Source organism: Meleagris gallopavo, chromosome 1, assembly GCF_905368555.1.
Source record: "Meleagris gallopavo chromosome 1, MGAL_WU_HG_1.1, whole genome shotgun sequence".
NCBI classification, from domain to species: domain Eukaryota; kingdom Metazoa; phylum Chordata; class Aves; order Galliformes; family Phasianidae; genus Meleagris; species Meleagris gallopavo.
Window position 1 is genome coordinate 3574954 of NC_139404.1, and position 13086 is coordinate 3588039.

Sequence of the window (13086 nt, forward strand, 5' to 3'; positions counted from 1 at the left end):
TGTGCGTAGGGCTTTCTTTTGGAATGGGAGGCCATCAAAATTCTGCTCTTAACTTTTTTTTTTTTTTCATTTGTGGACAGTAATGCAGTAACACATTGCCTTAAGAACTTAAGTTGGAAATTTGTCCCATTCACTTTCAAATGCATACACTGACCTTACAACCTAATGTGTGCAATCAGGATATATATGGATTTTTTGATGGTTTGACTTGTTGCATTGCTGCAGTGCTGGTCATCTGCAGGTATGGGAAGAGGATTCTCAGCCCAAATATTCTGAGAGCTGGTGCTGAGGTGCTGTTACAAGATATGAAGTCAGTCTCACCTCTCTGGCTGAAGCCTGAACGTAGATTTCTTTCTTCTGATGTAACTGCTGGGCTTTTGCACATCAGGGAGCATATTTTACTCTTGTGGGGAGCCTGACTCCCAAGACCTTTTCTGTTAATTTTCTGTATTCTTGTAAAATAAAACCAGGCGACCGTACCAGCTGGAATTGAAGTGGGGTCAGGGGATGGTAGGGAAAGGTTCTGCACCAGAGAGTGGTGGGCACAGCCTGGAGCTGAGGAAGCATTTAGATTTCACTCAGGCATAGGATTTGGATTTTGGATGCTGCTTGATGATCCACATGGGTCCCTTCCAACTCAGTGTACTCGATAACTGTGATTTAACACTACTTACGGAGTATTTGGGATGATGGATCATTGATGTTAGAGCTGGGTCCTTGGTGCTGTGTTTCTGATAAGTTGCATGGAAGGAAAAAGCTGATTGTAGGTCAGGGAGCAGCCTGTGTCAAGGGAAGGGGAGACCATGCAGCAAATGTTTTTCTTGTCAAGGATTCCACTTGCTGTATGTTTGGGCTTTTTCCCACCTAGAAGCAGGGTTTGGGCCTTTCTGGCAGAGTATGCAGCATTGTTTGCTGTTTGTTTTTTTTTTCGTTCTGTGAAAATGGAGCATGCTTTCAGATTTCTCGCTCTGCTCTCATGAAAAAATGTGGTGCTCTAAAATCAGCAATTACCTTTTACCAGTACTGCATGTTCCCAAAGTGAAAGGTTCAGTTAGTAGGTCATTCTAACAACAGCAAAATTAGAATTCTTTCCAAAGGCTTCATGCAGACCTGGTATTCCTGTAAGTACCACATGCTCAAGTGGAACGATATATTTTCTTCAAGGAGCAAGAGATGAGTTTTTATATGCTGTTTTATGAGAAATATTTGTTGCTGGCTATTTATGAAACAGAGCACTGCAGAAAGGAGGAAAAAAGTAGTGGTAGAAGATGTTTTTAGTAGTTAGGTACCACTTCTCTTGCAGAAAGTGTTTCCAGGACAACGAGGTTGATGATGGAGTTACAAATTGAATGCATTTCCTTCTCCTTTATTTCTCGTTAATCGGTAAGGGGGGATGACCTCCCTTTGTACTTGAGCTGTTTTCATGGTGTTGTAGCACACCAGTTATTTTTAGCCTGTGCCAGCTTGTCCATTTGGCTCTTTTTAGCTGTTTAGAAGATTTGGGGTATCTAAGAAATCGTGTTTGTGGTATTTTCTGTTGATGTGATATGTGAATAGTTACTGTCTGTGGACAGTTAACGGTTCTTCTTAGATAATATTACTACTAATAAAAAAGATCAACAACAAAATCCAAACACAGCAGGTTTGTGCTTAAATTACAAGCTCATTCCCACTGTGAGATGTGAACTTAAATTGTGGGTATGGAGTTCTTTCTCTGTTCATATGATACTTTTTTTTGGTACATACTAATGACATACTGTCATGCAAATGAATTTGAAATAAATTAAAGGAAATAGTTTTCCCCTAGAGTATATTCAGCTGTAGGACTCTATTGTGAGATCTATTTTCAACTAGAATTTGGAATAAGAAGCCACTGAACGAAATGCAGTTGCCAATTGTGAAGAGGCATAGCTGGATAAAATCACACCCATCTCCAAAATACGATCATCTATTTAAAATCTGGAGGAGTAGGATGAAATCTGTACTTGTGTGGTTTTACTTTGTACATCTCATTGTACTTGGTGTTTATTTTTTTGTTTTTTTTTCTTGTCACATCAACATTTTAAGGCCAGAAATGTCTTTTTTGTTGTTCTTGTTTTGTTTTGTGTTTTTTTTTTTTTAAACCACAAATATTGGCTGTATGTTTTACAGACAGGCATAACAAAACCAGTGGCCAGGTCATTAGTGAAAAACATTCTTCATAAAGCTCTATTGTTGCTTCATTAAGTTTAATAGCTTAATATTTCATGATGTCCCTTTTTAAAGGGCTCAGAGAATTTCATACCTCCTAGCGAGGCATGCATTTACAGTGAGATTTTAGAACTTCAGATGATTAAGGCAGGATTCAGAAAACACTTCTCACATGTAGTTGCTTGATGAACTTAGGAGAGAGACTCTTCTAAATGCACTGCTTTATTTATTTATTGCTGATGCTGAAGGCTGAATTCCACGTGCTAAGATCAGTGTATGGTCTCTGTTGTGAACCAGTGATAGTCTTATTTTTCGTGTTTGTTCTTCCGTTTGATTTTACTGTAAGTTTTTGAGACTGTACTTCATTTATTGGCTCGGGGAAAAGCAGCATGAGAGAATGAGAACTAACAGACTCAGATGACTGTGGTGACTGTTGCACCTTCTCCAACCACCACATCATCCAGTGTTTTTTTTTTTTCCCTTTCTGTAAAGGGAAATTAAGCAGCTTGATAGGTCTTTTTACTTGTCCCTCTGTCATCCCCTGCTGATTGCTAGCTCTTGACAGAGTCGCTGTTCATCTGTTGTCCTTCTCTTTCCATCTCTTTATTGGTGCCTACGTGTTACTGCTCTTTGCAGGCTAACAGTGCTAACCTTGAATGACATAATGTCATCTACTTCATTTTCCAGTCGATCCCTCTGTTGCTAGTTATTCCATTGTCTTGAACATACCAGTTCCTTGTGGTGGTTTTGAGTAGTTCTCCCAGGTCACTACTTGGTACGGAAAGAAAATGAGGAATTCTTCTGCTGGCTTTGCTAAAGGTTTACTAATTACGTGGCTAAACAGAATGTATCATTAGAGCATTCTGTTTAAGGACAATACTTTCGTAACTCTAATTAAATTTCTTTTTATGTGTTTGAGGTTTTTCTTGATTGATTGATTCAAAATGCTTTACAAACATCAGTGAATTCCCAGTAAGGTATGAACATACTTTTCCTTTTTACAAGTCTGAATCTGAAGCGCAGAGGAGGACAGAGTGGCCAACCTGTTTATGCTCAATGGCCATTGATGTGCTTTAGAGTGCCTAAAACTTGAGTTTAGCAAGTATGACCAAAACTGAAGAAAAATCCCCATTTCCTTGGAGCAGATGTTGGAAACAAGACTGGGGACAGCCATAGGGTGTGTAGTGATGCTGCGTTGCTGTCTTTGAGCAAATAAATGCTGCTTTGCATTTTTCTGTCAGTTTATCTGTGGCTGGGAGGAATTTTTTTTTGCAAACTCGGAAATAGAGTTGAGAATTCTCCACGTTCTTTGGTGTTATGCACATATCACAAGGCAGACTCTGCTATTCATCTTGGTAGAGCAGTTTCATGTAGCAGAAATATTCTGGCGACCAAACAGGAGAAATTCAGATGTACAGCAGAACTTTTTTCCATTACCAAGTAAAAGCAAACAGTAAGCTTCTAGAGTTAGTTAACAATATAATGAGAAACTTCAAGCAAATACTTTTTTTAAAGCAGTGTTTCTTTTTTCTTGTATTTCAGAGGAAGAAATGGTGGCAGAGTTGTCATACAAGCATCCAGGGACAATTCAAAAAGTAAGTCAGTCAAAAAAGACTTAGTGTGATCATATACATTAAAAAATATTTTTAATTGAGAGGACTACTAGTTTTCCTTCTGTCTTTGACTGTATCGGTAAGGTACATGTGTTTTGTTGAGCTGTTTTGAGTTAGCAGGTTTTGAGTCCTGTGGCGAAGGGTGAGATGCATTTAGTAGATAGTTTCTCATTTCTATGTCAAGATACTGCTCAGGATTGTGTCCTGTAATTTCATTATTGCTTTTCTTAGAGCCCTGATGGCCCAAAAATGTGGAAAGAAAAGGTTTGTGGGGGAGACAGTTTATCTTAAGTCATTTCTGATAAAACTTGAGGATTCAGAGGAACCTACAGATATGCAAGAAGGATGAGAGAGGGTTTGGAGGTCACAAAAATGTGGTAAGGTTCTTCACAGTACCAGCTGGTGCAAGGAAATCTTAAAACTTCTTTTAAGACTGATTATTATTTTTTAATGTATTGATAACATTTATTTGGAGTACTGTATGTGTTTGCAGTTTAGCACAGGAGTTTCTTCCATTTTGGTCAATGAAGGAAGACATTTTTTGGTGGTTTTTCAGATAGCAAGCCTTACAGCTCATCTTTCTGACTCACTTGTAGTAGATGCTGGGGATGTGTGCTTTTAACTGTCTTGAACAGACCGTGTACTATATGATATAAACATCTACACAGCGGTTGTAATAAAAAACCTGGTATTGTTCTGAATTGGGTTTCATGGTGGCTTAACAAGAGGATTCATTAAAAGATTGCATGAGGTTTTCTGTATATTGTTGAGTCAATCTGTCTGCAAAACGCATCTCAACTTTTTCAGTAAGGGATGGGTATGTTTTTAAGGTGTAGATTTTGATACTGTTGATACCTTCTGTTTGTCAAACAGTCGTGTGGTTCTTCATTATTTTTCTATTAGTCATGTGAATGTAATTTTACTATCTATGTCCTTCTTGTGGCAGTTCTACAGACCGTCTTTTTAGAAGCACTTTCTATTTAAAAGAGAAAGAAAGATTAAAAGAAAAAGTGGTAGAACATGTGTCAGGCATATGCAATTCCTCCAGCATCATGTTTTCCACACTGATTTAATAGTTACTGAGTCTCTTCAAATATTCTTGTTTCCAAGACCTGTTTTACAGTAATAAATCTTCTTGGCTGTAAAATTCTTGAAATGATTCAGTGGGATGATTGTTTCCTTAGCGCATTCCCTGAGTGCTCAGAGTTAAAAATGGAAAAGTTCTTAAGTGGGTCACTTTTTTTCCCTGCAATACGTGTCGTGGATTGTGAAAACTACAGTCAGTACAATCATCTGTGTTGGCCCTGGTGAACCACTATTTGGCTCCTTACTATCCTGATTTCTCTTGATATAACTTACGTTTTCTGTTGGAGTGCCATATTAAACTATGTTAAGAAATGCCTAGCTGGATAAAGGACAAAGTTGCAGTGTGATTTGAAACAGGTCTTCATTTAAAAAAGTAGAAAAAACTTACTGGAATTTATACTCCGTTTGGTAATGGAATTGCTAAGGGCTTCCTTAATTTCCCTAAGCATTTGCACACTGGGCTGGTGGATGGTGTGGTGGGCACAGGAGGATTTTTCACACACAGGATAGCATCATAAGACAAGATTCATCCAGGATAGTTTTTAATATCTACTTACAGTCGGTGCCATTTGTAGTTTTTACGTTCTGAAGATGTATGGAAAGTTTATCAGTAGTGAGCTGCTTCAGTATGTGGTCTGTCGTGCTGTGAGCTTGAATTTATTTGGGTTTGCCATCAGAGTATTGTTTGGAAACTGCAAGCTCATATGTCGGGAAAAATCCAAAATGAATGCTGAAGTCATTGATGTTGATTGCAATTTAATAAATCATCAGACATGCAAGGGTGATAAATTTTTGTTATGCCTGCTCTGTTTGTCTCCAGAGGGTGGCCAAACATTATATAATCTCTGTGGCTTTCTGACAGCTGGAGAAGACTGTTAAAATCAGCACTTAGTTACTGGGAGCAGATAGGAGGCTCATAATAAGTTCTGTCTATTGGGTTTGCCAAAGCAGGCCATTAAGTAGCTCACTGGGAGCATCATGTGTGCAAAGGCAAGGGAGAGGTGTGTTTGCCCAAATTCTGCACAGCTGCAGGATCTTCTTTGGATGAAAACACCAGGTTTCACTGTGGATTACAGAATACCTTGGTCTTAAACTCTGTAGCTTTCCATAATACTGTTGTTTCTCTGGTATTTTCTTAGTGGACATCAGATAATGGAATTGTCCTTGAAGTAGATGAGCACTGATGAGAACAGTTAAGTTTTGGGGCTAGTTTCTTCTGTGAGTGTTTCCTTTTAAAAGTACTTCAGAATTGGGATCTAAGGTACTTGATCGTTAAGTACCTTAGGATAGGAGATGAGACTTTGCTCTTCCCTGAAGGTTTTTAGCAGATGTATTAGATCTGTTCTTACCTTTGTTTTGGGAAAAAAAGATCCTTGCATTTGTAATTTCATATAATCAGAGCATTTTAATCAGGTTCTTTTACAGCTTGTAAACCTTATGGTTTTCAAGCTTGTTCATTGTAATAACACAAAATAGCCTTGTATTTGTAGCTACTGTTAGTCACAATAGGGAACAACTTCTTCACTTGAAGGTGGGCTTAAAAATTACTTAAACTCTGTAAGATTTCAACAGAATGTCGTGTTTTGTGCTGACTCTCATTCTTGTTAATGACTTCTATAAGAAAAGGTAGTACTGGGGACCATTTTTCCTGAGTGTGTGTGTATGCACACTTCTAGAGTTGGCAGGAGTCTTAGCTGTCATGGTTCTCTTTTGAACTGTAGATCAGTTACGTCAAGACCTGGGGTGATCTGATAAATTGACAGGATGATGGGGAAGCCCTTCCTTGGCAGCTCAAGTTCAGCTAACTTGTGTACCTTTGAGAAAGAGTCTTAGTTGCGATCTTTAGTTGTGCAGTGAGGAGACCGTGCCTACTTGAGACTTAATACACATCAGTATCTTGGCTTTTCAGGAGTCTGACAGCATCAGGAGAAAGCCCACTCCTTGCACGTGTGCAGGCAAACAGATTTCATGGAATGTTGTGCCATTCCCTCTGGCAGCTGAGGACAGTGAATGACAAGGATGGCTTGCAGAGAAGAATATTGCCAGTAATGGTCTGGAAAGCCATTTTCCTTGTCAGGCATTTGTCATCTTCTCAGGAGATTGACTAGCACGCAGCACAGGAGGAGACAAACCACTAAGAGGTCAATGCTATTGGACTTGTGTGAAGTAGCCATTAACACAGGCAGTAAATATTCAAAAAGAAACTCTTTATTTGACAATGCAGTCTTCTAGATGACTTGTAAAGATAAAAAAAACACTTCATATTTTTAAAAGAGCACTTTTAATTTTTGTCAGATACGAAAGTACCTGTAAGTTTAATGTGTGCTTTACAAATAGAGCAGCAAGCTAAGACCAGTTACTAGATTTGCATTTTATGAGTTGGCTGTGGTATAATGGCTTCAAACGCAAAGTTCAGGCACCATCATTAACACTGGGAAATTTTTATGCTCCAATATCACGTATGTAGGAGCTATGTAGTGCTGAGTGCACTTCATTGGTGTAAACGATGGGCAGTTAAGCAGTTTTGGATTCCCTGCCTGCAGGAAGCAGGGTTCTCCTAGCTTCTCTCCTTCCTTTCCATTCATCTGCTACACTGAACAGAGCTTTCTGTAATCCCACTTCCTTGCCCTGCATACAAAACAAAAAGAAAAAAGTACCATGTTGGAATGTTATGCAGCTGTATTAAGAAGACCTGGAAGATACATATCAAGCTGAGTGGTAAATGGCATGTGTTCCTGCTTTCCTCACCTCTGTCTGTTAAATCAATCTGCTTAATACTTCAAAACTTGAAGGTTTCTGAAGACTTCTGATGTTTGCAATGGGAAGACACCTGGTAGCAAAACCTTTTCACCATTTTATTTTTCTGTTGTACTTCTAATGACTTGCCTTACAAAAAACAATAAAATACACTTGGTTTTGGACTTTTTTTGGAAAACTGGAGTTAAGGCAGAAGTTCATTTTCTGTGCTTTTGTAAGCTAATAAAATGCATGTTCATAGAGCTGTTTGGTATCTGAGTTGCAGTGTTTCTCACTGATGCCTCCCTCAACTCTCTCCTGCAAACACAGACACAGACAAATAGGAGGAATGGAGGAATGTAGCATCTTAAATACACTGTTATTTCTGATTTTGCAGGCTGCCTCCATGTTGATCTCTTGATGTTGGTAAGAATAAGCAGTGGGCAGAGGATGATCATTTTAAACTTCTTTCTGTGGAGATGCTGGCTGAAAAAAAGTCTTATTTGACTATTTTTGCATTGATAATACTTCTTCTTAACATGAAACTCGGAGATTAACAAATCATTATCTGACTTAATTTAGGTTTTATTTTCCCCTAACTGAGGTTGGTTTCTGTAGCTCAGGGTTGGGAACCTATATATCCTAAAAGGCTATATATGACTCACAGCTGTTTCATACAACCTATAATATTATTTCTTCACATTAAGAACAGTACTGACACAGTTGTTAACATATGGCCACAGCCTGCCAGATATGTTTAAGAGCCTTGACCCTTAGCTAGAAAAAGATTTCCCTGAAGTTGCTACAAATTGTTGTCACAACCTGTTTTCACTTGAAAAACCACTAAGAGTTGTTAAGCCTTGACAGTGGAGAAGCACAGCACACACATGGCATGGAGGGAGAGGAGTCACTGCTCCAGAATTTAGGCTGCATCCCTTCAAGTCTATTAGGTTTGAGCTCTGAAATAACTGATTTGGCTTTCTTGAGCTTGTGGTTTTATAGATCATATTTATATCACACAGTTCTGTTTACTTTGGGCTTTGAATCTTGCATAGATGTAATGGGGGGGGAAATATAACATTGCAGGAAAAGAAAAAACAAGGGTCTTGTAAAAAAAAAAAAATAAAAAAACAACAACAACAACAAAAAAAAACCAGATTGTTACAGATACAGGAAGTGGTGAACATGCATTCCTTTCCATTTGTTTCAGCATCTCTCCTGTGGGACTGGGGTCTGTCTCATCTTCTGTAGAAGAAATGTTTCCCCTTCTCTGTCACCCAGGCTGCTGTGGTGTCATGGCTCCTGCCCTTTCACAGGATATCGTTCTCCTTAATTCAGTCCTCCAGAGAAGGTAGCTAACAGTTCAGGCTGGAAAATTATTTTAGGACCCTTTTGGAGGCAGCAAGCTCTTGAAGAGATGAGGTCATCAGAGCCGGGTTGTCTTCTTGGTATGGAACCAGCCTTCCTATGACAGGATATGGCACAGAGGACACAGTGAGGAGATGGTATGTCTTGATGGGCTTATCTGTGGCAAATGAATCATAGAGATTTTCCATCACCCTTACAGGTTTAGATGTATATTGTTACCATCTGTGTAACATCAGAGTTGAAATACCTCGCACGACTTTTAAAATACGTGTCTTAATGTTGCTCATGTCCATATGAGCAGTAATTTGCCATTAGATTTGAATTTAGGATTTTTTCCCCTTTTCTTTGATTTGAAACTGTTAAATCTTTTATTCTTTGTATAGAGGGGGATGTAACTGGTGAGATCGTATCGCATCAGGGAAAAATCTGCAGAGCTCAGAAATAATGCTTTAAACTGCTTGGAAGACCTTGTGGCTGCAGTGTGAACTAGGACTTTTTAGGAACACTGTATTTGCAAAAGCCAGTAGGGAAAGCCGTGGAACCTGGTTCTATTCCTCATCTATTGTATAAGCTTGGAGATCTTGCCTTGTAGTTTTCCTTCAGTTCTTCTGTCACTAGTGAGTGTTTTAATTGCTCTTGTTAAAGCACTTCAGTGTAAATCTTGAATTGATATCATTGCTTAATTGACTTTAAGCTTAATTACAGTCCCTTTTTCTCCTCACTTATGCTTTCCCAAAACAGGAATAACTGGAGTGTTTTTTTCCTCAAATTGCATGATTAACTGATGTGTTGCAACTGCTGAAGGTAGGATTTACCTAGTCCAAATATCCAGTGAGAAGCTTTAGATTAAGAAAAAGATTGGATATGCAGCATCTCCAATTTTGCTAGAGATGTGGTCTGGCACAAGGCATCTCCTTATTCGTTTTATGTAGCAAGCAAGAGTTCCTGAAAATCCTGTGCAGGCTGCTTTATGTTAGTATTGTCTAATCTTATCCTCAGCCAACTGGAGCTTGATGCATCACGGACAGATGCCTTACCTGTAGGCTACTGAGGAGGGAAATAAAGTTTATATCACCAGACAGCACTCTTGTCAGGCTCAGAGTTGTGCTCTGCCATGCAAACAGATGATGCCAAGTACACCAGTGCTTCTGAACTCCTCATCACATCCTCAGACCAGAGGATCTGCTACAGCAGTGGGCTGTCAAGAGGCACAGCAAGTATCGACTTTGGTGTGGCCAGAAGCATTTTGGCTAATGTTCTGCTGCTGCTGAAAATAAAAGTGAATTTGAGCAGGCGTTAAGCTGTTTATCATTAATGCATTAATCCCTGTGGCTGAGGAACTCTTTGGAATTTTTGTTCTGTGCTGCTGCATTGGCCTTGGTGCAGCCATACCATGGCAGGCACCTACATTCTGTCACTAGAAACAGAGTGAGTACACCCCTGAAGGATGGATACTGAGCACTACTGTGCTTTGGTTCATGGATATTAAAAAACCATGCAGTGTGAATAGGAACTACCCTTTTTAAAATTAAATAGAGAAAATGTATACATCTTGTAAAAGAGGTGAGACAAGGATTCTATCTGATTAGTCCTATTGCTGTCTGGATTTCCTTACTGCTGTCTTCCCTCACACACATTTGGACAGAGACACTTCATCTTCTTCCTTCTGTGATGTTAGAAATGCATCTGTCTATGGAAACACAACAAATTTTCTTGACCGCTTTCTGCTTTTGAGAAGCCATTCCTGCTGTTTGAATCCAGAGCAATCCTTGTCCTTCCTGAAATACACACCTATAAGGAATTTATTTTAATTAGAGAGCTACAGGAAGCAGAATTCCTATCCTGTGGAAATCGTCTTGTATTTTGAATTGGAGAGCTTGGACTAGCCACCCCAGGACTGGCAGGCAGCCGGGCAGGAAGTCGGACAGACATTGCCTTTCAAAGAGCATTTTGATGGAATCAGCACATTTCCATGCGATCCATGCTTTGCAGTGTAAAGGTTGTTGTGTTGGGATGTTATGTTGTGCAGTTCTGTAGTTTCAACTAGTGATTTCTGGGAAATCATTGGGTATGAAACATCTCGCGATGCGTATCAGTATTCACATAGGGGGCAAGAGGTCTGCTAGCTCGCCTGTCTATGTCTCTCATGACAGTAACAGACAAAATTGCTGCAAGTGTTTCTTACGCTGGTGAAATCCAGGCCCTGCAGGACACAGTTCTTGCATCTTTTGGTGGGCCCAGGTGCTGAGTTAAGAGTGGTCAATGGGAGCCTAGCTCAGGGGAGGCCTGTCTGGAGAGCAGTGTGGAAGTGCACTCCATCTATACAGCTCGTGCTCTGTCATGACATTACTGTGCTCTCATTTCACAGAAGTCCTGCAAATAGAGCTTGGCAACATGGTGCACATATTTGAAGCAGTTTGTGTTGTCTCTTTAAACCATATAAATAAATTGCACTTGACTCTTCAGATCATCAACCTCCTGCTCAAAGCAAGGCTGTGTATGAAGCTAGATGAAGCTGCTCAATGCTTTTACTAATTGAAAATCCCCGACAACTGAGAGTTGATAGCCTTTCTGGCCTCTTCTTCCAGAATTTGCTCATTTTCACGCTGAACAATTTTTTCCTTATATCTAGTCAGAATTTGCCTCGCTGCAGCTTGTGACTGTGGCTGTTTGCCATTTGGCTGTGTGCTCCTGAAAAGTTTTGAGTCCTCACTAACCTTCTCTAGGTAAAAAGGGTGCTGATAAAGGGTTTTGGCTGATAACAAGTGTTCTGTGTGTTTGCAAGCAGCATCCAGATGTCTTTGGAGGACTGTTCCTTTCTTTGGGCATAGAAGTGGTAAGAAACATCAGAATCAGTTTCTCAAGATACAGCTATGTTACTAAATGATGTTGGCATTTACTAGATTTCTGTAACATCCAAAATTCCTCAAATCCACTGACATGACTGAACCAGGTGTCTAGCACTTAAGACAGATCTAACTCATCTTGAATGTATTTTTAGTTTTTTTTTAAATAAATGAATTCCCCTCCTTAGGAGATTCTTTGCATTTTGAAGTTGTGAGCTTACATTGAATCACCAGTTCAGCAGTTCAATGTAAATAATTTCAAGTAGTGTCATAACTCAGTTCCTTAAGTAGTTGCTGCTTTCAGAGGAAACACAAGAGCAGCTTTGATTCTTGGGAGAAACTAATGTAGTGGCTTTTGAGTATGTCCTGAGGATGGATTTGTTGTTTATGCAGGCATTACAAATTGTATAATTTCAAATGAACTGGTCTTAAATGTATCTAGCCATTAAGGAAATACATCTGAAAATGCAGACAACTTTGTGTTTTATTGTTGTTGAAGCTTTGGTATTTGCACAGTCACTGTGTGAAAGCTGTATGCGTAAATCCCATCAGAGGGAAACACAAAAACAACCAAGAACACCAGTAAAAAGAACAAAGAAGGGAACTTTGCCATCGTGTAATCAGTTTGTACAGATTTGGGCCTTCTTTTGTATATATAGAGTAACTTCACTGGAGCCCATCCAGAGTCACAATAGTTAAATCATTCCATAGAAATCAAAGGAGGTATAATCTTGTGAAACTTGCTTAATAGGGAAAGCCTAGCCTTTGAATCCAGGAGCTGAACTGGCTAAGCAAACATCTAATATTGACTTGATTCCTTAGTCAGATTGCCTGCCTTTAGATTTGGAGAGTAAAACTAGCAAAATAAACATTCTAATTATTTTCTTAAAACACTAGCTTCCAAAAAAAAAAGTATGTATGGCTGGTACTCATCTCCCAGCAAAAGATAACTATTTCAATTCCCTCTGTGCCTACTGTTTTCTCCCAGCTTCTCTTCCAGTACGCAAGACGCATAGGGAACTGGAGGACTGATAATGTGGCTGTTAATTAAATAAACACGCATTGAGATTCAAGAGGTTGCAGCCTACAGGAGTTAACTGCAAACTGTTTTTTTCCATACTCAAGAGGATGAGTCAGATTTTGCAAAGTGTGTCAAACCTATCCTTAGATTCATTTGAAGACACGGTAATGGATGTAGGGTTTGAAACAGTATTATATGTAGGAATGGCTTATTACACTGAGCTTGT

The 13086-nt window shown here is 39.3% G+C and overlaps 1 protein-coding gene across 1 annotated transcript in view; it reads left to right on the top strand.

Moving 5' to 3' along the window:
* LOC146545183 (uncharacterized) overlaps window positions 1-13086 on the top strand; it is a 99728-nt gene that overhangs the window by 55398 nt on the left and 31244 nt on the right. Inside the window, exon 4 of the mRNA XM_085216835.1 lies at window positions 3733-3785. Within this exon, the coding sequence (XP_085072961.1) occupies window positions 3733-3785 (53 nt within the window). The remainder of the gene's footprint in view (window positions 1-3732; window positions 3786-13086) is intronic.